Raw genomic sequence first — 26,416 nt, 5'->3', positions numbered from 1 at the left:
GGGGATGGTTTGTTATTACCCGTACGCATGAACAAACAACCTGCACCCGATGAACTTTGAAATTTTTTTTTTGCCAATGCAAAAAAGTATGCGGCGTTTCATGTGGGTGCAGAAAAGTTGGTTTATACTGTAACTCTACTTGTTCTGGGTGCTCAGGTGAAGGGTGCAATAATAGTCCACCAATAATTGAAGAAGATGAGGATGACATAGATCACGATGAAGATGTAATTGATGACGAATAAAATTAATATTATAATTGTTTTACCTATAAATGTAAATATTTTCAACTATTTATGTAAATGTATAAGAATATATGGTGCCTTTTTATGTTGATAATTTTTTTTGTATTTAATTCTACTTTTTTCAATTTATATCTATTAAATTAGTTTATAAAAACTGCAATGTTGTAAAGGGTGATTTTCAAAAGTAAAAAGTTGCAACATTTTGGCAAAAAATTGTTTTCACCTATAGCACTCATAACAATTGATTTTTAAGGGTTGAAAATTTATGAAACTGTATTTTAAAGTATAAAAAAAATCACTATTTAACTAATCCAAACCAAATTTCACTCATCTTAAGATTTGTAATGTTATTTTACAATTTTTGAAAATTAGGGGTAGTTTTCACCCCTAAGAACAATCAGGGTTCATCGGCATGACATAAACTATAAAGCAGAGGGTGAGTTGAGCTTAAATCCAAATTTTTGTCCAAATCGATCCAAGGCGAAATTATTTTTTTAGAATTAGTAATTTTTTTAAATTAATCTCTAACAAGGGTTGCTTTTTAAGGGTTGAAATATGATGGAACTCTATTCAAAAGTATAAAATAATCATTATTTAACGAATTCAAACCAAATCTTACCCATATTCAGGTTTAATGTTATTTTATAATTTTTGACAATTAGGGGTAGTTTTCACCCCTAAAACCCTTCAGCGCACTTCGGTTCGATATAGATTTTGATCCTTGGGCTATCACCTACCTTCTGTTAAAATTTCAACTCAATCCATGCAGGACGAAAAAATTGCGAGGTTTTAACTTTTTTCGAGCTCCATTTCCTGAACTATAACGAGATATTTGAGGAAAGCGAATAATTATAAAAACGCGATGATATCACAACAGAATAAAATTTTTTGCTTAGTTGTTTACGTTTTGTTTTAACTCGTAATGACAGACGTGAGGTCTCTCAGACGTATTCTCAATATTTTTCTGAATCAAGCACCCTATCGGTTCATACTCAAGGTAGCTCAAGGTTTGTTTAATTTATTAACAGCTAATACATCTACAAATAAACATATGGCTGGGCCCTCATAGAAGGTAAAATGTTTATCGATGTCGATTCTGGCATTGACTTTATAATAAGTGACCATGGTACAGATAGTGAAATCGAAGCAGATGATGAAGATAAACATCAACCTGAGCAAGAACATAAAGCTGAAGAAGAACGTGAAACATTTTTTAACGGTAAAAATCGCTGTGGATTGTCTAAGAAACTGTAAATCCTAGAGCAATCCACATATTACAACATAATATTGTAGTAAATGCCCTGGACTAAAAAATGTTCAAGAACTGATTCTTCCAATCCTGAAAAAGATCGGAATCATTTGTTTGATGGCGAAATTCTTGCAGTTATTTTAGAATGGACAAATATACGTGTTTCTGGACAAAGAACAAAATTTTTTAATATATTGTCCAGTGATCTTCGTAGTATGAATAAAATAGAACTCAAAGCTTTTATTGGTTTACTTTTGTTGACTGCAATTTATAAATGAAATTATAAACAAATTAGATCAATATTTGCTACTACAAATGAGTTAGGAAGAGACATATTTCGATGTATCACAAATACGTGACATATCACGCAACATCTGAAAGCAAATTCGTGTTTAAGTCTGCGATTTGATGACCCTGACACAAGAATTGATAAACTAAAAACAGATCTATCTATCTATACAAGGATTTTTACAGCTGTCGCCGCCTTCCTTCTTTCAGCCAACGTCTCTAGTCCTTTCTGTTCTGCCATTCTCCATCTCTAAGGTCTCGTCTTTCCATGGCCTCGTCCACTTTATCCCTCCATGATCTTCGGGGTCTACCTCTTTTCCTCCTTCCTATTGGGCTCCAATCTGAAATCTTTGTTATCCACATTGTATGATCTGTTCTTCTCACATGTCCATACCAAATTAAACGTTTTTCTTCGATGTAGCTGAGTATGTCTTGTTCTACTGCCATTCTTCGTTTTATCTCCTCATTTCTGATGCGATCCATTTTTGTCACTCTGCAGCTTCTTGTCATGAACTCCATTTCAGTTGCTGTGATTTTGGACCTGTTTCGTTTATTTATTACCCAATTCTCTGCTCCATAGGTCATTATACTGCGTACCAAGGTGTTATAAATTCTCTTCTTTGTATTTCTGGTAATCTGTCTATCCCACAGTACCCCGTTCATTTGTTTAATACATGTTCTTGTCTGTGATAATCTGCTGGTTATCTCTTGATATCGTCCATTTCCAAGTTTCTCACTGGTTCTTGCTCTGTTGTTAAATATTCGGTCTTTTCTAGATTTATTTCCAGTCCATTTTTTGGGTATTCCTTTTCTAATTTTCGGAACATGTAGCACAGATCTTCTTCATCTTGAGCCGTTACCACTTGGTCATCTGCAAAGCTTAATGTGTACAAGAAGTTGTCCCGGATTGGTATTCCCATCCCTTCACATTTCCTTTTCCATGGTTTTAATATTTGTTCGAGGAATATCTTGAACAGTGTCGGAGATGTAGAGAATCCCTGCAATAAGCCTTTTGTGGTCTTAAATTCGTTGGAGTATTGATTGCCGGTTTTAACTTTTACCTTGTTGTTGTTGTAAAGGGTTTTTACGGCTTCTATTAGCCTCTGAGTTATTCCGATTTCCTTCATTGTGAACCCCGCCTGATCTTCTCCGATTTTATTTGAGATAGATTTTTCCAGTTTTTCTTTCAGTATTTTTCCATATAACCTGCCCATACATGCTATCACACTGATGCCTCTGTAGTTCCCGCATTTCTTCTTATCTCCCTTTTTATGTATCGAGGTTATATATGCTTTGGACCATTCATCTGGTATTTCGTTCAGGTTTATAGCGTTACTGAACATTTCGTGTATAATTCTGTGTAGTTTGTCCGTTCCGTACTTAATTAGTTCATTAACGATTCCTCCTGGTCCCCCTGATTTTTTGTTCTTTAAAGTCTTTATGGCATTCTTTACTTCGATTTATGTTATCTCTACTAATTTCTGAAATTTTCAAAAATGTGTTCAATTGGAACGACAGCTTGTGTTGATGAAATGTTGATATTATTTCGTGGTTGATCAAAATTTACGATTTACATGCCAAACAAACCCTATAAATATGAGTTTAAATTTCTTCCATTAACAGGTGCCAGATCGAAATATTTATTGAATACATACATTTACGAAAAAAATCTGATAGTAGTTACTTGTCTGACGAAGAAAAAAATCTCAAAACGAATACGATCTGTTCTCTCACCTTCCAAACCTATTGTCAACATCAATCGAAACGTAAGTGCAGACAACTGGCTTTCGCGATATAATTAGTACGTGTTCTAAAATAAAAAAAAAACATACATTGGAACAAAAAAATACTCCACTTAACCTCTAAAAATCATACGAACAAGCTGAATTTTTCTGAAAATTTTAATATTGGGACCTCAAAAAAGTTTTATACTCCTCGCCGGACTTCTCCCTAAAACTCCCCTCGTAGGGAGTGAAGGAACGGAAAATATTGATTTATCAAGAATCTGAACGCCGTAGAAAAAAATGTATCAAAGAAGAAATGTAACTGAGATAATTTTGAACAAAAATGTGTATTAACACTTTTTCTGTAGAAAAAAAACAAGGCTTAAAGTGACCGGCGATTTTGAATGTCAGTTATGCCGGAGTAATCAATTTTATATAAAATTTGTATTAACTCGACAGTAAAAATTTGATATTTTTTTTATCAGAGTGTCCGATAGACAAAAATCAAAATGCATTTTATAGGTGAAAAATGCAGCTCTTATATGCAATTTTTGTATTTTTTGCAAATGAAGTCAGTGTCTATAAAGCTTGTAATTTCGGGTTTTAAATTCACTTATTGCAACAAACTGTATCCTTTAATCACATTAAACATAATAGTCTTACAGTCTCTATACAAAGTTTAGTATTAGGAATGGCACCTAGCGCCTTTGTTAGGACGTTTTGGCACTTAGCACCTTTGAAACTTCCACTCTTTAATTTTGAAATGCCTATTGTGACAAACTTGTTAAAATTTAGTTGTCTTCTCAATTTTCGTGTGGGTTCTACAGCTTTGGCTTCGATGATCCATACTGTTGACTTACATAGTCAACTACCGATCTTATTATTGTTCTACAAAAAACCCAACTATTACAGTAAAACGTTGGCGATCTCGCAAATCAATGCAGATATGATCGAATATTTCCGTAATTCCTCCAGTTTCTTCCTGACCCCTGTAACTACCTAGAATGCGTGTGGCAAATATCAAAATATAGTGACCGAGTTTTAAAATAATGCTTGTTAGATATATCTAAACAGTTTAGTTTCCTTTTTATGGTTATTTGTTTCAGGTCGCCATTTGCAGGCGATAAGGATTATATCGATAATAAAACAAATCTTTTGCAATTAGGGTTCGAAATGGCTACAAGCGCTCATCGAGGAATATTTTCCGAAAAACCTGTATGTACTATTAGAAAAAATTGTGAAAAACTAGCTAAAATTGCAGACCACATTATACAGGTAAGTGAACAATATCAACAATCATAATATTTTATTATAACTGTATATCGTTTGGAAATTGTAGGTTTGCAATGTCGGTCCGTTGATATTTATTTTAACTGTTAAGTTTTTAATAAGTAGAGCTGTGCGAGTATACTTGCATGCGAGTGGCATTAGCACCAGTGACTATTCGCACATATTATTTTAATGCTATTAATGCGCGTACATATCACTGGCATGTGCGAATGAACCTTAAGGGTTATACTGACACCCTTATACATACATTTAACGGGCTGTATACATATACAGTCTTTCCTAAACGCTCTTCACAAAAGAAAACTACAACTTTTGGAATTCATTTTATGTCGATTTGACGTAAATAACCTCATCGAACAATGTTTTTAAGGCCGTTAATAAAATGACCGTAAAACTAATGAAGAACTAAGAGAAATATGTGACATTAAAGAAGTAGTAGGATGGGCAATAAACAAACGAAGAGAATGGAGAAACCATGTTAACAGAATGTAAGACGATCGGTTAGACAAAAGTGCCAAAAGGCTCAGTGCCAGGAAACACCGAAACACTCCTCATCAGCCTGGACGACTACCTACGAGATGGTACAAAAGTTGGTCTCGCTCGTCTTAACTGTTACTGCTGAAACATTGAAAAAAACATAGGACGTAGTCCTAATGTAAGAAGAGCTTTTTAAGTGAGCTAGACCGCACTAAAGATGGCGCCCTAACATAGGTTTAATTCAGCTACCTTCAAAACGATTGGCTTTCTGATAGCATCTGTAATATACTCAATCCCGGTGAACATTGATTCAAAGATCAAGAATTCAATGCGTAGGCAGCGATTCCAGTCGCAAGAAAAAGCCATCGATACCTTTAAAACAGCTATTTTGCAGGTGTCAACTGAAGACTGGAATAACTGTTTTACCATTTTACCAATAGGTTTGAACGTATGCAAAAGTGTATCGATCGCATCGAGTGGTGGGACATATTTTGAAAAGCAATAAAGTGCTTGTAAGTCTATATATATATATATATATATATATATATATATATATATATATATATATATATATATATATATATATATATATATATATATATATATATATATATATATATATATCTTATCTTTATGGCTATATGCAAAACTAAAAAGACAACCCTAGTATCATGTGTGCCATTTTCGAGAAAAATCGATTAATTTGTACTTGTGCATCAATGCATACGTTTCCATTGCCTAACAAATTCATTTCTAATAACTGTGAAAGATAAATATGGAAAATAAATAAACTAACAATTATTGTATTATCGTCCAAGTATTATAGGTAAATAGAGGGAGAGAGATAACGAGAGAAAAGGAGATAGGTAGGGAGGAAAAGAAAAGGAAAGAGGATCAAAAGTTTCTATTCATGTTTTTTTTTATATTAACTTTTATTTGAATGTTTGCGTTTTAGTTCTTTCAGGTTTTACTTTGTGGTTGTGTAATTTTCTTCTTCTTCTACGGCACTACAGCCCAAATTGAGTCTTGTCCTCCCTTATTTTTTGCCTCCACCCTTGCTTGTCTGTGGCTTATCTTCTCCATACACGGACTCCTTGTGCGTCGCTGTTTACTGTGTCTTCCCAGCGCTTTCTTGGCTTTCCAACCGGTCTCTTTCCGGAGCACTGAATGCATTCTAGCATTAAGTGCTCTTTTTGGCAGCCTATCCTCTCCCATTCTTATCACATGTCCGCCCCATTGCAATCTTTGTATTCTAATGAAGTCTGACAGTGGTGCTTCCTTATAAAGTTGATAAAGCTCGTTGTTGTATCGACTTCTGAAGATTCCGTTTTCCCTCACAGGTCCTAGTATTCTTCTCAGTACTTTCCTTTCGAATGTGTCGAGTTTGCTTTTGCATCTTTCTTTCAGGACCATGCTTCACTGCCATAGCATGCTATTGGTCGAATTAAGGTTTTATAGATTCTCATCGTTGTATTTCGGTGGACATTTTTAGACCGAAATATATGGGAGAGGGCAAAATAAGCTCTCCATGTCTACTTGTATACCAAGTAGGGTCTGAAAATAATGCTTCCAGGTTTCTGTGACTTTATGTTGGTCATTGATTATTTGCCCACTTTCATCTTTACATAGACTTGTTTGAGGTTTACACACACTTTTTATCTTTTTTAGGTATTCGTAAGCCCCTCTAATTTCGTTGTTTTTGAAGTTTTCTTCCATTTTTTTTCTATTTGTAAATTTTCATACTCTTTTTTTATTTCTACATATCTTGTCTGCTTTCCGTCTTGCGACTTCAAAATGATGTTCGTCTTTCCCGTGTTCTTTTTGTTATATACATTTTGTGTGCTTCATTTCTTTCCTCTATTGCTTGTCTACACTCGTCATCGAACCATGCTCCTCTTCTCGCCTTTTTCTTGTTTCCCAGGGTGGACGCCGCCGCTTTCCGTACTGTTGTTTTGATATTATTCCATTTGCCCTCTATGGAGTGCAGTTCTAGCTCCTTAACTAATTTGCGAGTTCTTCTTCGAACTTCTCTTTACATTCCTGAATCTTCAGTTTTTCCAAGTCCAGTTTGTTTTTGGTTGTCTTTCGTTTCTTTCTTTGTTAACTCTGCATCTAAATTTGGTTTGGAGTAAAAGACGGTCTGATCCACAGCATGTGACGAGGACGTCGTGTTCTCACATCTGAGATATTACTGGCTGCTCTTTTGTCTATCAGCACATGGTCGATTTGATTTATTGTGGTTCCATTTGGTGAAATCCATGTGATTTTGTGTATGTCTTTAAGTGGGAAGCATGTGCAACTTTTTACTGGTGGCAAAATTTATCAAAAACTCCCCATTCTCGCTTGTTTCATTGTGCAGTGGGTGTTTTCCTGTTGTGCCATAGAACTGCGGCTCCTTGTCTATTTTAGCATTCATATCACCCATTATAATTTTGATGTCATTTTTGAGCGCATTGTCATATACTATCTCCAGCAGGTGGTAGAAGCTTTACTTTGTATGTTGTTCTTGTTCTTCTGTTGGGCAGTGAATGTTTATCATTGTTAGGTCGAAGAAGTGGGTGCAGATTCTTAACTTGCATATCCTTTCACTGACTGCCTGGAAGTCTATGATTTTTGAATTAAAATCATTATCCACCACAAATGCAACTCCTCATTCTTTGCTTCCTTGTTCCGTCCCACTATATAGAATTGTGTGCGTTTAGTGTCCCTGACACTTTTTCCCAGCCATCTTGTCTCCTGAAGAGCAGTAATCATGAGCTTATATCTTTTTAGTTCTTACAGAAGTGCGGTTTGAGCTCCTGGTTTGTTTAGTGTCCTCACATTCCAGTTTTCACATATATACTCCATGTTTCGTAGCTTGAGTCGTTTCCGAAAGTTCCTTCCTGTATTTCGAGGTAAATGTTCAGTTTCCGTAACAGTGTGTTTTTTCCGGGAGCGGGTTGTCAGCCCACTGCCCAACCTTCCTCCTTTACCGGGCTTAGGACCGGCAGTGGTGACTCCTGAGCTTCTCGATCCACCCATTTGTCACCACTGTAACTTTACATCATTTATATTTTTGTGAAGTCTAAATTTTTATATTGTGTATTTATATTTTTTGCTTTTTAAGTCGATTGATCTAAATATTTTTGTTATTTAAAATCAATAAATAATAAAATAAAATCATAAAAATCAGTCCAGGTGTGTAATAATATTCAAGAATTCATATAACATGTCATCATTTGAATATTTTTTGATCTCCTTTGTGGGACCAGTAACTTTCTTATAATAATAAATTATCATAAAAATCGAGAGGTCATTAAAGCTTTCATCTTATCGCTATACTCGTAGATGAAATAAATTAGAGGTCGAACTAGAACCTGGGAAAATATTTCGAATTAAATATGGATTTTTAATAATCTTGGAAGTAATATGTTGGTCCGATATTAGTTGTGGTTTTATAACGCTAGTGTTAGTTTCGATACTATTTAAGGTAAACCTAATAATTACAATATTGTTCTGCAGCTATTTACTTGTGGCATTTAAAAGTAATCTCCACTTCGGAGATCGTTCTCAAAATACAAACATTAATAAATTAAATAAATTAAAATTTGTTTAATAGTAGTAGACCTTTGACAAGAGATAATCTGAATATTACCTTAAAACAATATTTTCATTGATTCTCATACATCTTTATACATTTAAATTTCTAATGTAAGTAAATAAACCAAAATAACTCATTAGTATTTCAATTACATCACTAATATCTCATGTGAGATTAGATTGTGTCAATGGGTCTTTATTTACAAACAATTTAAAACAGTTTGCAATAATTTGTTTAAATAGCGAATAGCACATAATATTCTGAAATACATAAAATACTGTCAATAGAATGATTCAATGTTTACTTTAGAAGTGTCAAAGATAATTTTAATGGTAATGAAGGTTGCACGATAATTTGTTTGCTAATTTTAAATATATAAATATACCGGGCGTTGCTTTTGTCATAGGATCAGAACAACTACTTATAACTGCCCTTAAACCAATGAATTTGGGTCCGTATGAAACGGAAGCAGTCTTAGATCACTCATATCTTAATAGTACCTTAATAAATCTTTTCTTCTTCTTCTTCTTCTCGTAGCACTACAACCCGGGGTGGGTATTGGCTGATTGCACAACTTGCTTCCATTGTTCTTAGATCTGACCATATATTGTCTCTCCATCGCATTCGTTGACGCCCTAAGGGCCTTCTTCCTGTGGGGACTTCCTCCCATATTAACTTGACAAGGCGGTTATTAGGGAGTCTATGGACATGGCCAGCCCATCTTAGACGTTGAGATTTAATCGCTTGGACTATATCGCTCGCTCTATATATCTGCTTGACCTCAGCATTTGTTCTCATTCGGTATTGGTTGTTATTAATGTCGTGATAAGGCCCAAAGATTCTTCTGAGAATTTTCCTCTCAAAACATCTAAGTTTTCTTTCAGTTTCTTTGGTCAGGGTCCGCGTCTCACACCCATACATGAGCACCGGTCTAATTACCGTTTTATATATTCTAATCTTTGATGTTCGTGTTAGGCTTTTAGATTTAATAGTATTGTGGAGGCTGTACAAACATTTGTTTGCTGCCTGAATTCTTTTTTTAATCTCTTCCGCAATATCGTTATCTGCAGTGATTGTTGCTCTGAGATATTTAAAACTTTCCACGCTTTCAAAGTTATATGGGTCTATTGTAACATTTTGCCCTATTGTATCTCGTCCCTTTTGTCTGTTGATGCACATGTATTTGGTTTTCTCTTCGTTTACCCGTAAACCAGTTTTCTTTGCCTCTACCTCCAATTTATTAAAAGTCTCCTTCACATTGGTGACTGTGTTTCCCACAATGTCAATGTCATCTGCCTATGCTAGTAGTAATTTTGGTCCATTTACTCTCAGTAATTTTGTTTTAAGTTGTGCTACTATTACTACTTTCTCCGGGATGATATTAAAGAGAAGAGGTGAGAGCGCATCTCCTTGTTTTAGGCCACTGCTTATTTCGAAAGATTCTGAGAGTTTGTTACCTATCCGTACTCTGGATATATAGCTATTCAGAGATAACTTAACAAGCTGGATAAGATTTTTTGGTTGTAACTGAAAGTTCTGCCATTGAATGTTAATAGAGACATGGGGAATCTAAAACTTTATCAACGTCTGTTATACCTTGCATTTATAGAAGGTTCAGATTAAAGCAGAAATCTGAATTGTGTTTCGAAACTATTTTACGGATTTAATATCAGATGTCGCTATTGCGTCCGTTTCGAAGCCATTTTATCGTTGCTTCCCAAAGACAGAAAAGATCTATTTTTCACGTTGAGAACGCCTATGAATAACTGTTCTGATGAGCTTTATTAAAGCGAAATACGTATAAACAGATACATAGACGATTTGTACGTGAAATGGAATCTTTACTGTCTTTTTCATTTTATGGCTAATTTACTTAGAGATACCTTTTTATTTTCTACATCTAAATGCCCTAAAGTAGAATAAGAAGCACGCAGCGTTGAAAGGCATCGCTGTAAAGTTATATATCGACTGCACTGCAATACATGTCTTGACGTTAACCAAGTTTTCAAAGGTATTTGTAGATATCTACTCTCTCAAGCAATTGCAAAGCATGTTTGCAGTTGCTCGTTTAGTAGCTACCTCGTCATCATCATCACGGTGCTGCAGCTCTTAAAGGACCTCGACCTTCTCAAGCTTTCTGCGTCATTCTGCTCTGTCCCTTGCTTGGCTTTTCCAGTTGGCAACACCGATCTTCTGAGCACCCTGTTTTAGCCCTTCTATCCACCACAGCTTTGGTCTGCTCCGACTTATTCCAGCGGCTGCGCTGTTAGAATCTTTCTTACCATGTTCGATTACGCAGCCCGGACTACATATCATGCATCACTGCAAACCGTTTCACTTGATTATATTGGTAATATGTCTTTACCAAACTTATGCTTATAGATATTATACAGTTCAAAGGTATATCTGCCTCCTTATTCCATTTTCACAAACCGCTCCGAATATCTTACGTAGTATCTTTCTTTCAAATGTTCTAGTAGTTTTCTTTCAATTGATCTTAAGACCATACTTATGACAGCATGCATGCAGTAATGAATACAGCTATGGGTTTCTTAGGGCTGGTATGTTTGATATTATTTTGTCTAATTCTAAGATGGATCGTTTAAAGACGTATATACATTATTTATATCAACTGTCACATGAATCTAAATACGCTAATGACCCTGCGTGGTCGATGCGTTATTAAATAAATAATAATTTTGATACTTAACTGGATCAGGATTGTGGATCAAACAAATATTAGACAATTGTAAATTGTTTATGTAAAGTTAGCTTAGATTGATTTGTATAATGCATTTTACATCGATTTATACAATTTAAAGTAAAGATGTGTTGTTATTCTTCCTTAGCTGCTTAACATTGAAAAAAAATTACCTCAAACAATTTTGCAACTTGTTTTAAGATATAATTTATATATTTAAATAAAATATATTATCAAATATAGCCGCACCCTTTCCATGATATAATTAAGATTATGAAATCATCTTATCAAAGTCGTTAATGTAAGAGGTACTCGAAACTCTCCGTTTTCAGGAAATCGTTGATCCGATGATATTACAACCTGCTTCCTTAGATTTAGCTACATTAAAAAAGAAAGAACAAGAGCTAGGATTTTTTATCTTGCCGAATTACCAGTCGATACATCAAATAGCAGAAATCAAACATGGTTCCCCAGCACATGGCAGTTCTAAAATTGAAGAGGGTGACGAAATCGTGCAGGTGAGTATTTTTGAATGATTTAAATTGTGTAATGTAATAACTGAACCGAGCAATCCTCGTTATAGGCACTATGCTTCTTCAATGTATGGGTCTCTTTCGTAGTTTGATTCAGTTAACTTCAGCTGTTTGTGTCCGTGTTGACTTTCGTCTTCTTCTTCTCGGTCCAAGTCTGCCGCTAAATTACAAGCTCCTTGGATAACAAACGATTCCTTCCAGAATTGTTAGTTTTTTTGTGGCAACCCGTAGTAACCACGGTTTGTAGCAACGCCAAAACTAGCAAATAAAGCAGCAACTGATTCAGAGTGGAACTGAAACAGGAACTGACCCAAAGTGGGCGACTAAATTAAAATTTACAAATCCACCTGAAAAGCGTTGCGTTTTTATTGTCAAAAACTCTTGACTATTTTATATTTTAAATTCACAAAAATATTTGGTTCTAAATCTATTTCTTCGCAAAAATTACCAACAAGAACGTCAGCTTCCTCAGTAAGTTTCTAAAAACCATTGTCTTTTTTGAATAATTGTTTAAAATTTTTGAAAAATATCTTTTCCAGTGTTACCTTTAACATTTTGTTAAGCTGATTTAATTACTTTTATTAAGGCCATGCTTTCTACCAAGGACAACTTTGATTCTAATTGAGTAATAGTTTTTTGAAACAAACTAAAATTTATAAAATCCGTTAGGCTTTCACGGCCATCGTCTAACTTGTTAAACTGTTTGTTCGGGCTGTTAGGCCGTTGTCTTCTGAGATTAATTCTCGACGTTTCGCCAACACTAGGAGTTGGCATCTTCTGGAGATGTTACTGCTTCGCTTGTAAGCTGAAACTCGCTTACTCCGGCTCCCATATAGGGTTTCCTATATCCTGGGAGCTCCCTTCACGGGGCTCTGCTTCCCACTCGTCCTTAGACTCTTTTGCTAGAACCTTTCTGCTACCAAATTGTGTTTTTTTATTGTGAGCTGATATGAGTCAATTCTTTGTCCTATGGTGAAAATAATAAATTTCATTCTATAGAACTAACTGATGTATCAAAGAAAAAATATTTAAGCTTCACGTTATTCCTGTTATTATTTTTGTAGTTGGTTAAGAATGTTTTCGTTTTGTTACATAGGTGAATTACCAGACTGTAGTCGGCTGGCAAAGGAAGAAAGTGATGATGCTACTACAAGAATCGCCGCCAGAGATAGTGTTAACGTTGAAGAAACGACCAAGACATACGAAGGTATACGGTCAGATATATATGAAACCATATCGCTTGCCAAGTAGGAAAAGAAACGGCCAAAACTGGTCTACGAGATGGAACGAAAACATCCCGTCTCCCAGACTGCTTCCTATTATCAATTTACCACCCATTACTATATCCAAGTAAGTATACGTGCTCATTTCATTATTTCCCCAAGGACCGTTCAAGAAATACGATTTAGAATGGTCTTTAGCGCAACTTTTATAGCTCTAACTGCCAGAACTGAATACTTCAGAGTTTCATTATTACTAAGTTCCTTTGCTTTATTCCAGAAGTGAAGATGAAGCTGAAGTTGCCGATGCTGAAACAGAATTGAGCAGTAGTGATAGCGAACCTCCAGATAGTCCGTTGGATTCCAGTTGCCGTATGTATCCTTTGAAGCCTAGGCCTATTTTACAGCGACGAAACACCATATCGGGTGGTACACCGACGAATAAAAGAGCTCATCCGTCCATTGAACAGGTTAGTATATTTGAATTGTTAAGATTTTTCTATATAATACGGATAATAATAGAGTAATATGGAGATACAATAGGTAAATATATAAGCAGCAGGTACTGCTGCTAATACATATTCAACACACAATACACAACCATATGATCTACGTTAAACACACATTATACAAACAAATGAAACACACAAAACAGTCAGAATTTCTTATTCCAAGAATAAAAACACCGTGCTCAGATTTTATTAACCAAAAGAAGGCTATTGTCTACAATATCAAGGCCAAGTAAGTCAACGATCAATTTTGAAAAACATAACCTACAAAAAACTTGTTGCTGATATATTTTCCTGTAATTTATTAAATAATCTTTTTTAAAAACTATTTCCGCAGTGGAAATCGAAACGATAAACGTTATTTAAAAATGTAATTTTCATTACAATCAATTGTGGCTTAACCCCATATTAATATAATATTTGAGGAGTCAGGAGGAAAAACAATCATAGTCCCTTTTTGGTCGAAATTGAGATGACGAAGTTTTCTAGTGATGAATACATATTATTTTCGGATGGTACGAATTAAAAGGGAAAAACATTTACAGTCCTTTTATTATGTTAAATCCTTAAATGTTAAATTAAGCGGTGTACTGGGGAAGAACCATCCTAGTCCGCGCTGCGAGGGAATAACCGTCATGGTCCGAAGGCGCCCCCTCTCTGTCTCAACAGGTCGGGTCGGGTGCAGCATTTCTGTGATTCTCTTTTTTAGTTTAGCGACTTCGTTGGTGTGTTCTAATTTGCCAGTTAATTCTATTTGATCAATAGTAAAGTAGTGAGTACATACTAACTAAAATATAAACTAGTGGTAGCGATGTAGATGTGGGGACTGCTGCTAAAAAAGAAGAAGAACAGGCCGTGTTCTTGACGTTATGAAACTTCTGAGAGTCACCACTCATGAGGTAGAGCCAGATTGCAAGTGCCACCGTTTTTTGTTTGTTTTGGGAACGTCAATGCAGCCGAAAGGCGACGCATTTTGACTCAATTCAACGAAGTTGTTAACTACAACGATCAGAATCGGTATTTAGGTGGTTTGATAACCGCTCTCCAAGTTATGCGTCGATGAATTCGAGTGGGTACAGGGACTCCTATTCTTGCTTCTTATTCCTATCGTGTTAGGAGTGGCCCTGATGGAGACTTTCGGGATGTGCAAGTATGTTTCTTAGCAAAGCTGCTAAGTTACAAGATCTTCTCCACTTGACCAAATATTTGGAAATCGTAAACTCTAGAAAGTTCTACACTAATTTACAAGGTACTGAACAGGAGGGAAGTTCGGAGGAAGAAACATGTTGTGAGAAGAAACGCAGAAGCTTGAATGTACTGGGGAAGAACGTTCATGTTCCATGCTAGCACACTCAATTTTTTGTATGATGTTTCGCAAATAAAATATTTTTTTGTCTTCTCTTGATTTTTCCTCTGTAAACATGTCAACGTACCACTGAAAAAATTTACTGATTTATACGGTTGAGTTACAGCAATTTGTTTTAATTTGAAACATTAAAATTCGATTTCCATGAAAACTGTTTTTGTATACTCAGATTGTTTTTCCCCTGACTCCTCATTTAAATATATGTAGTAGCTCAGTTACTTTTAATTCATTATGACTGGTTCATTCCCCATGTACTACTAATAATTCAATTGTCCACTTTATTTTAATCATATATTTTGTTAATGAATCTATTGTTATTTACAGTCAAAACATATAATCTACTTTTTATTTAAACCTGGATATCGACAAAACTTGTTATTTTAAATACAATAGAAATGAATCACAACTGTCACCGTTAAACAAACATGTATTCACTGATTACAAGGAACATTTTTCGCATTTTTTTAAATCAAATCCACTTCTTTTCTATAAATAACTTTTCGATGATCTTATTTCCTCAAACAATGCAAAATTGGTGCATTAGTCATTGTTTTAAGAATCACTATCGTGGTTCTCCTTTAGATCCAGACTCCTTCACATCCTGTACAGATAAAGAGTTGTTTATCTTTCTTCTACAAATACTAGCGCTGTAGATATGTTTTTTTTTTTCGAAATAACTAACCGTTTTAGTTCTTTTCACGCTTCCTTCAAAGTATTTGCTTGTTTTTGTGTTTGAATAATCGACGGAGGTGCAAGTTTCTGGTGTTAATTTTAAGAACGTGTGTGCGGTTTCAAAGGTGAGTGTTTTCAATGTAGCCCGGGGGAAGTTGGATTTTTATCTGTTTCAAAAGATTGAGATAACATTGAACAAATACGTGTTAAGGAAGTAGATACTTATCGAATATTTTGTGTAAAGTGTATATATGTGTCAACTTTTAATTGCAAGTCGTTGGTTTATTTAAAATTTTACCGATTTATAGGATATTAAAATCGAAATCAAAATTAAAACGTTTTCGTAGGTCAAAGACGTTTTAAGGAATTTTCAATTAAAAAAGTAACCTTTTATGGAGATAAAATAAAGAGTCTTGTAGATTGTTGAATTAAAGTACCTATATAAATACTTCTAATCTAGAAGCCACATGTCAAAATAATTGTTCTTGCATTTGACACCATCTTGTATCGAACTTAATGCTGGATAGTTAATAAGAACAAAGAATGAATGTTGCAGAAATTATCTTGCTTATACTTTATTTGTTTGTAACTGGCAGCTCATTACAAATACAAATCTTCACTAATCTGCAAACAGCAGGTAAAGTTGTCAAACTTAAATCACTGAAAATAATGTCCTCTCGTGTTGAAATGTAGTTTTAGGTATTATCTTGATTTCATGGGCTCTTTTTTAGCATTCATTGGACGGACCTCATGTCATCCTGGTGCCTTAGTCGTTGACTAATACGCACCCTGATGCGCATCGCCCCGCCTTTGAACATCTTTATATTTTTCTATTAGCCGAGAGATCTGAAAATGCCGTATAAATATTAATATACTTATAAATATGCGACATTTTTCAGCTCTCGGATCAGTCTAGTCTCGGCTCCTAAATAGGGTCTCTGCACCCTGAGAGTCCGATGTCGGGGCGCTGCTCCAGTTCTACGAACATTTTAGACTCTGTGGCTGGGCCTTGCCCACCTCCTAAACCGAGTTTCATTTATTTCCTGTGTAAGAAATAAGATGGAAGATACGCAGAGGGTACTTCGAATAGACTGGTCGAAGGCCCCCTGTAAGGCACCGTGGGAGTGTATAAGTGGCCACATTTTGACAAGCCCTTCCATCCCATATGGTGATATGAGTTGGGCGCCATGTCGTACGGCCGTAGCGTCCTCCTGGTTTTCAGGGGTTTCTGGACGATCTACAACCGCCGCTCTCGAAGAGGATCTCAAGTTTCAAGAGTACATCTTCGTATTTAAGGAGTTGATTGAGATACCGGCCTCTACGGGCAAGAAGTTCCGCCGAGCCTTTGTGGTAGGTGAGGGGACACCGGCAATCAGAATTCTCTAACAGTTCGAGCTTTCTTACAGACAAAATATTCTTACACTGATTTAATATGTATTAGAATTCTGATGCGTGGTGTATAACTCAAGTTCCACAAAGATGTCGGCCTTCTCGCTTCGTGTAGCCGCGTTCCCTCTCCTCGAGAGAGGTACAAGAATGCCGGCAATGTCGACTCTTCCTGCTGCCAGTCGCTTCGTATAGCTACCTTTTTGTTAACAGTAATTCATATAGTTACTATTTACATAAGGTTTTGGAGACGAAGTGTTATTGCAGCTCAGCCTGGTCGGAAAAGCAATTACAAGTCCCGTCGGGGCTTTTATTCGCTCTTTACCGTGACAGGCCCAAATAACGCTGTGGTCAGTTCGACACGATTTGAGATAGTTCTAAGACCAATGTCTTTTCTATCTCAGAAAGTCGTATTCTACTGTCAGGAAGCGTTTTGTAGTCGACACGCCGGTTCTCGTACACTTGATGATTTAACTTCTAAATTGGATAACCATTATTAGGTATTATTCTTCAATTTTGGACGTCTTCGACGATAGCAGGTTATTGGTTAATTAATAAAACTCAAAGGTAGCTTGGTAGCGCACCGAACCAACAAGGTCTTACGGGGCTAGTAGTGTATGACGACTGGATCCCGTTCGGAAGATGTGCTGCTCTTTTATACACATCGTGTTTGAGAATTTTCAGCACACTTCCGCCGAGAGGCCAATGACAGCGCAGTTAATAACGAGCGCTGTGGTTGGAAGGCCAAAGTAACAATCTTTGTCGTGATTGGTTACCTTGGCGACACACAAAAAAGACGGACCGAGGTCTGAACGGACCCCATTCTTATAATGCGTGATATATGCCTATACGAAAAAAAAATCTGCAACAATAAAACATTATTTTTATAGTATTGAGCATTTATTAGTCTAAAGCATACACATTACTACAAAATAACATACTAAATAACAACTACATACTATTTGTACAATGTACACAAACTGTCTCGGATTTCCCGTATTCTATGCACACAAAATTATTACACTTTACGCGTATTTTACTTGTTTTTCTGTCTTTGCCTCTACAACACAAATGGCACCTCCCCATTGTATTTTTTTTTGTTCTACTCTGAACTCACTAATATCCAGAAGTTCTGGGAATACATCGGCCATATGACGCTTTTTATTCATTTGGATGTAGTTAGTATTATATCGCCTGGAAACGTATTCCTTTATAGGTTCCTTACCTAGTGCCAAAATATACATGTTACGCTTACTCTTATTGTGATTTTTCCAATCAGGATATTTCAGTAGCCACAATTTGTGTGAATTAATACCTGCGACATCAATAAGATGAGAATATGGCCATTGGCCAACGGTTTGATTTTCTTTGCACTGTATACTCTTTAGCTAACTTATCGGTTGTATCGACAGCCCCTTTCGTTTTGTTTTAATGAAGAATAATATCAGGTTTATAGGAGTGTTCTTCACCAGCCACTTTGTCGTCAAAATGCTCACTTGAAAGTAAGATGACTGCAGTTCTTGGTTTTGGAACGTAAGAGACTAAAGTTCGATGTTTTCTAAAGGCAAACATACTTGAGTTTTATATGTTGCTGGTAGAAGCTTCCTTGGAACAAACGTTTTATTTTTTTTGAAGAGTTCCACATATAGTTATATTCTTCTCCAATAACTTCTCGGTAAGTTGTAAACTCGTAAAAAAATTGTCAGTTGTTATTCCAAACCTCCTTCCATATGGTCTATCAAGTCTACGACAACTCTTTGGCTATGAGCTTTTTTCGCTTTAATACCTTGTTTTCCTAAAAATTAATAGATTTAAAAATTAGCATGTTTGCTTATTGGCAATTCAAAAACTTACCCAAATAAATTTGCATATTTACAATAAAAGAAGTAGTGCAGTCCACAAGGGCCCATACCTGTCCCGTACCTGTCAGGTTTGCTCTTCATATAAACTCGGAATAGTATTTTACCTGTAAAAGCTACAAGCTGCTCATCTACACACTGATTGAGTGATTTCTTATAATTAGAAATGAAAATATCACACACATCTCTTATTGGGGCCAGTTTATCTACTGATTTTCGTTCTTGTCTGGTTTAAAAATTGTCAAAACGTATAAATGAAGTTATTTGTCTGAACATATCTCTAGACATAGCAGCTGGTATTATAGGACAGCACTAAGCAATATCGTCACACTAAAAGCATATCGATCACCTCTTTTCATCCATGAAGAGCTCCAAGGAAAAGCAATACTCCAATATAGGCTTGAATCTTTACAGAATGAAGGCAAACATACACTTTAGATTTATTTGGGTTTTCACTATTCCATTTATCGTAAAACGCTTGAGCCTTCGGATTAGTTTCAGTGACAATTATGTTTAGACTTTCGTCTGAAAAAAAAAAGAAAGAAGGTCACATCATGTACATCACAGGAGCTGTCAAAATTATTAAAAATTGCTTATTATTATTATCGACTTGTAAATAAAAACATGAAATTAATATCAGAAAGAGTTTAATTATCTTCTTCTTAGAGTGCCATATCCCTACGGAACGTCGGCGACTACCATGCTTATAATATTGTTATACTGATCTCGGTCTGTCCACTGCCGCAAATTCCTCAACCAAGAGAGTTTCTTCCGTCCTATCCATTTCTTTCCTTCGATTTTACCGTTGAGAATTAGCCGAAGGAACTCATATCTTGGTCCTCTGATTATATGTCCAAGATATTCTAGTTTACGCCTCTTAATAATATTTAATAGAGTTCGTTGATGTCCCATTCTTCGAAGAACTTCTTCGTTTCTGGTTCTGCTAGTCCATGGAATTTTTAGTATCCTTCGATACAACCACATTTCAAACGCCTCGATTTTATTCATGATATCGGCGTTTAAAGTCCAAGTTTCACATCCATACAAACGTACAGACCGCACGTAACATCTTGTAAACTTTTCACGGATTTCCAAATTTAATGAGTTATTGGATAATAGAGGCTTGAATTTTTGAAATGAGTTTCTTGCCTGTTCAATTCTACATCGAATTTCGAAGGATGGATCCAGATTTTGGATAATCCAACATCCAGGTTGTATTTGAATCTCTGAACTCTCTGCAGCGGTTGTTGTTTACAGTTTAATTATGGTTTATTTTAAATTAACACGCAAAATAAGAAAATTAAATAAAATAAATCAGTCAACATAACCTCAAAATGTGACGTATTCGATTTTAATTAAATATTTGATTACAATCAATTTTTAATTAGCGTTTGAACAACCGGCCCTTAATATATTATTACTGTAATTTGTAAGTCCTAGAGCATGTCTACGAATATTGGCTTTTCTGTGTTTCAATTTTGTGTTTAGTACTCTAGTGTAAGTCTTTATTACACAAAAAACAAACTGTAGGGGTGTTATTTACAGGTACAATATTGATACATAAAAATTACAGAGACTTGTTTACGAATTAAAATCGAACACACTCCCCAGGATGTCGTTAACTCTTTCGTCATTTAATAGCTATGAATCGGGAATATTTCGGGGTGTGACAATATTACGTAAACTCTTTCAAGCCAAATCGCCAACTGTTCACATTCCAAATACCGACCGCCTCTAATCTTACCGGCCAACATGTATCTTCCCTTTTCCCCTCAAAGTCGTCTGGTGTCTCAGCATTATTTACGTAATATTTTAAATTCGATTCCTCTATGCTTTGATCAATAATCAAGTCATTTGCTTCTTCTACCTCTGTCACATTATCTTGCTCTATCTAAATCACTTGTTGTTTCCTCATTGATATAAATATCAGTCTCTGATGAAACTAACAGTGAGTATATCTCACAGCACATCATACTTTATAGGTATACAGAAAGTACCGGGGAATCCAAACTACAAATTATAATTATTATTTACATCATCCTTATTATATTCTTCTTCTTCTTCAAGTGCCCTCTCCGCTACGGAGTTTGGCAATCATCATTGCTATTCGTATCTTTGAAGCTATTGCTCTAAATAATTGGTTAGATGTGCACTGGAACCAGTCTCTTAAATTGCGCAGCCAAGATATACGTCGTCTCCCCACGCTTCGTTTGCCCTGAATCTTTCCTTGGATAATTAACTGGAACAATCGGTACTTTTTCCCTCTCATCACATGACCAAAATATTCCAACTTTCTTCCCTTGATGGTGATCAACAGCTCCCGTCCTTTGTTTCGAAGAATTTCACTATTTGTTACTTTGTCTATCCAAGGTATTTTCAAAATTTTTTTGTATATCCACATTTCAAGGCCTCCAGTTTATCAATATTGCTCTTGTTTAAAGTCCAAGTCTCTACTCCGTACAGCAGTATCGAGAAGATGTAGCATCTAACCAATCTCATTTTCAGGTTTAAGTTAATGTCATGACTTCCCAGAATGTCCTTCATATTAACAAAAGCAGCTCGAGCCTTTCCAATTCTAGTTTTTATTTCTTCTGTGATGTCATTGTTGTTATTAACGCTTGTTTCCAAATATTTATATTTGTGCACTCGTTCGATTTCGTTATTGTGAATGTACAGGTTTGCATTCAATCTTTGTTTTTTTGAAATAATCATGAATTTCGTCTTCTTGACGTTCATTGTTAACCCTTTCTCTTCACTAGCTGTGAATACCTTGTTTAAAATGGCTTGCAGGTCTTCTACTGTCTCCGCCATTAAAACCGTATCATCTGCGTATCTAATATTATTAATTGGTTGGCCGTTAACTTTTATCCCAATCTCTTCTTTCTCCAATGCTTTCTTCATAATTTCTTCCGAATAGAGATTAAATAGCATTGGTGGCAGCACACATCCTTGTCTAACTTCTTTTTTTAGTTTGAATTCATTTGTTGTGCTGTTTTCGAATCGTGCGACTGCTTTCTATACTGACTGATTATAATACAGAGTAGATATTATTCTTATATCGCGAGTGTCTAACTGTTTAGCTTCCAAGATCTCTAAAAGTTGGTCATGCTTGACGTTATCAAACGCCTTGTTGTAATCAATGAAACAAGCAAATACATCTTGATTCACATCCAAACACCTCTGTGTCAAGATGTTAAAGGCAAATAATGCTTCGCGAGTTCCATATCCCTCCCGGAATCCAAACTGAGTTTCTCCTTATTATATTACACCATCATTATTCCTTCCTGTCCTTCGCAACTCTACTCCATCCTTTATGCCATCGTCTAATTTGTTCAGGTACCTAAATTTGTCTTTCTTTGGTTCGCAGTCCCACCAATCTTCTGTTGAAAATTTATCTAACTAGTATTAAAACATAAAATGTGCAGAAGGTGCTTTGTTACAATAATTCCTTGAGATAATCAATACAATGTATGATTCGGAAGAACTGTCTTGAAATTGGAATTAATCTACTATAACACCTATATATATATACAAAAAGAATGATATTATCGAATGTAAAAAAGTACCAGGGAATAGTTGAAAATTGTTTAGGAGAGATTCAGGCGGAATTCCGCAAGAAAGGAAGACTTCAATCGATCAAACTTTTCATAGTAAAACAAATCCTGATCAATTGTTATGAATACAGCATAACAGCACAAGTGCACAATTATGAGGCAGCCTACGATTCGGTGAACAGAAGAAAGTTAATATAAGTACTCAAAAAATTGAAGTACCAACGAAACTAGTCCTCCTTAGCAGTTGGCTCGACAAGCCTTCGAAGGTGCTGCACGTCGTATCTAAGCTAAACCGTGGGTGCTATTTTCGAGCTATGTGCGCTGGCTTTTGATTATCTGATATCTGATACGAGTTGTAATTTGCAAAAACATCATACTCAATTGATCTTTGCAACAATGAATCAATTCAACGATGAAATCGGGAGCAAATTAAAAAAAATTGAGGAAAATTTATGTATAGATTCTTGACCAAGGCTTGCTTTGAACTGTTTATTGTTTACGGAAATTTTAGTTTTTGAGATTATTCGCTTAAAACGCATCTACTAATTTGATTTTACTTCATAATGAAGAATTATTGGCCCATTTATGTTTGAAAAGTTAATATGATTTAAACGCTTTCTGACAATATTCTAACTTTTAATGAACAGCTTTATATACAACTTTTTCGAACAAACCAAATTACTACCGCCTTTTTATTACTTAACAACTACCGCAAGGTGCACTCAATCAATCACCAGTTCAGTCTGTTCAGTAGTGATAGGGATTTATCTACGTCTGTGTAAATAACCGATTTGAATTCAAAAGTACATCACACAAACAACTTTAAATTAGATAAACTGATAGAACTACTTTCCGGGAAAGGTTTTAATGAATTTTAACCTGTAAAATAAATATTTTTTAATTTTCATTATAAAGTAAATTACCTAATAAATATTAGATAATAGGTATTACGAAAGTCCAATATATTTTTCTATCACTTTGTGATCTCAAATTGTGTAGATGATTAAAAGCATTTGTTGTAAGAGGTGGTGTTAGTTAAAAAAAAGTTTATGGAAACTGTTTAGCGTAATTCACATGATTGTGAGTTTGGTTTTTTTTTCATAATTTGTGTAATAATAAATGTAATAATAAACTATAATTAATTTTTATTATTAAGAAGTGTGTAAAAACACTTTTTTTTTCTTCTTCTTCTTCTTTTTATATAGACATGACTCTGTCTTTTTTCAATGTGCCTCCAGTAAGTTCTCATTCCATCGTTTTCGTGGTTTTTCTACTGATCGTCTTCCTATTGGGGAACCGTCTCTTGCCGCCTTTACTACTATATTTATTGTCATTCGCCTTATATGATCGTTCCATTCTACTTTTCTATTTCGTACCCAGTTCTTGATGTTCTCCACCTTGCATCTACGTCGTATATCTGTACTTCTAGCTCTGACCCATTGTGTATTGCCATCAATTTTTCTGTGATTTCATCTCTGCTGTGTCTAACATCTTTTTTGTCCTCTCTGTGTCAGGTCGTGTTTCTCCACGTATGTCATTATTGACCTGCAGCTCAGTTTCGAGCTTTCCGTAGCTAGATAATGTGATGCCTAGATGTTTAAACTCACATCACTTTTTCTATTATCTGACCTTCCAGCTCCCTTAACTGCATTCTAATGCATCGTTATTAAAAAATCGTTCTACCCCAATCTTTCGAAAGATTGGCATATAGCGCCAATGGCTGATTTATGAATAAAAAATTAACAGTACCTTTTATTAAAAAATGGCATTCATTTAGAAATAGAAATATCTTTATTCACGAGAATCGGTTGACAAACAAATATAAGATTTAAATGACTCCAATTAAAGTGAACAGTCTCAATACAAGAAATACAAAAGTAATAAAAAATAGTACAAGAGATACAAAAGCAATAAAAATATATAAAAAAGATACAAAAGTAATGAAAATATAAAATTAAAATACTTACACATAAACAAGATAAAAAAATTTAAACCACATGCATTTGTTTCAGTATTGGGATTTCATCAAATCGCGCACGAACAATTCCCATTCCAGTACTTACAACATTGACAGTTCCAAGTTCGAAGAAGATTCCAAGTTTTTGAGAGACAAAAGTGCTTCCTGTAACGTAGGTTTAGACTTAACTCCTCGACCAACCACCGTCATCGGTTTGGCACATACGAACAATTCGGCACATCGGAAGAATCCCGCCAAAGAAAAATCGCACAAAAAGAAAGTGAATTTCCAGGAGGAGAAGAAGGTCGACGATAAAAAGGAGAAAAAGCAAGAAGAGGAACTCGATAAGAAACACAAAGAGGAAAAATTGTTGGGTCCTTCCAATTTGGATACCGAGAAAAGTATTAGTGTTGCCAGTTTGGCGAGTTTAAACAATGAAAATATTTCGTTCATTGACGAAGGTAAGAAGTTTTGATATTTAGATTGATATTTTATAATACTGGTGATTGTTTATAACTAATTTACTGCATTTTATCTGTTACTAAAGGAGACATTATTAAATAAACTATAAAAAGAACAGTAGAGTTTGAAATTTTTGTGTTGTTATGTCTTCTATATGTTGATGATGATCCTAGAATAGAACAGTGCATTGGTGGTATTTATTTAACCTAAACCAAGGAAACATTCAGTCATTCATCTTTAAATTATTTAACGAGGAATGCATCCCTATGTTAATGAGACTGTTCAATTAAATATATAAATGCGGTAGGATTCCACAAGAAGGGCATTTATCCCAAAAAACTAACTTAAATACAAACAATTTAAGTTAATAAGCTTAATGAGCCTTCTTTCTTCCCGAAAAAGTTGCTGTAATTCTCATCATAGAAAGTGTCGTTGAATAAAGCTGTTAAAAGTTATTCTTCTTTGCGAAAAAGAGTCACTCAAGTGTACTTGTTCATCTATATCGAATATATCCGAGTTGCCTTTCGAGCTGATAAAAGTTTGTACAAAATTAGCGGTATTTTGTAGTCCCAAAGGTAATATATTTTTTTATGGTGTTTAATAAAAATAAACAACTTTACTGCGAATGCACTGGATCTAATAAAACACGAATTCCATTAAGAACAATAATTCTTTACTGTTCCAAATTTTGTTTAATATCCAAGGTTTATAGCATGCACCCGTGTATCATTTCTTTTTCTTTCTTTCATATCATGTTTTAATTTTATAAGTTCACCCAAACTGCCTCTATTTCATCATTTCTAAAGTCCTTTAAAATCATGTTTAAATTTCTTATGTACTTTATTAACTTACCATACTACTTTTTCCTTTCCTTATCACTTTTTAACAAAAAATTTTCCATTGTAGTTTCCATTAATTACAGTGGATTATCAATGATAAATATTAACAATTTCTTATTCCTAAATTAAATGAGGACTGATATATATGTCAGAGATTTGACCTCCAAAAATCATACGAACAAGCTGAATTTTGCCGAGAGTATCAATTTTGGGACACCAAAAACAATGCAAAAAAGTTTACCAGTTTAACCGCCTAAAACTCCCCTCGTAGGGGGTAAAAAAGCAAAAAAAAATCGATTTATCAAGAATCTGCACGCAGTAGAAAAAAATGTTTTAAATAAAAAAATGTAGCTGAGATAATTAAAAAAAAATGTTTAATAGCACTTTTTGCGTAGAATGAATCGTTTCCTCAGAAACAACGCTTGAAGCGACCGGTGATTTTGAATGTCAGGTCCGCGCGCGAAATCAATATTAAATAAAATTTGTCTTAATTCGACGGTAAAAAATC

At 35.0% G+C, this 26,416-nt stretch overlaps 1 protein-coding gene across 2 annotated transcripts in view; it reads left to right on the top strand.

The window, feature by feature from the left end:
• The window catches only part of LOC140436525 (uncharacterized), a 100,025-nt gene that overhangs the window by 8,011 nt on the left and 65,598 nt on the right, over positions 1-26,416 (top strand). For both annotated transcript variants that reach the window (XM_072525411.1, XM_072525410.1), the window contains exons 4-8: positions 4,610-4,778; positions 11,884-12,069; positions 13,181-13,434; positions 13,585-13,774; positions 24,663-25,068. In XM_072525411.1, the coding sequence (XP_072381512.1) occupies positions 4,610-4,778; positions 11,884-12,069; positions 13,181-13,434; positions 13,585-13,774; positions 24,663-25,068 (1,205 nt within the window). The remainder of the gene's footprint in view (positions 1-4,609; positions 4,779-11,883; positions 12,070-13,180; positions 13,435-13,584; positions 13,775-24,662; positions 25,069-26,416) is intronic.

The sequence above is a fragment of the Diabrotica undecimpunctata genome, chromosome 3 (genome assembly GCF_040954645.1).
Source record: "Diabrotica undecimpunctata isolate CICGRU chromosome 3, icDiaUnde3, whole genome shotgun sequence".
Taxonomy (NCBI): domain Eukaryota; kingdom Metazoa; phylum Arthropoda; class Insecta; order Coleoptera; family Chrysomelidae; genus Diabrotica; species Diabrotica undecimpunctata.
The sequence above is the reverse complement of the archived record's forward strand: the minus strand, read 5'-3'. Positions and strand labels throughout refer to the sequence as shown.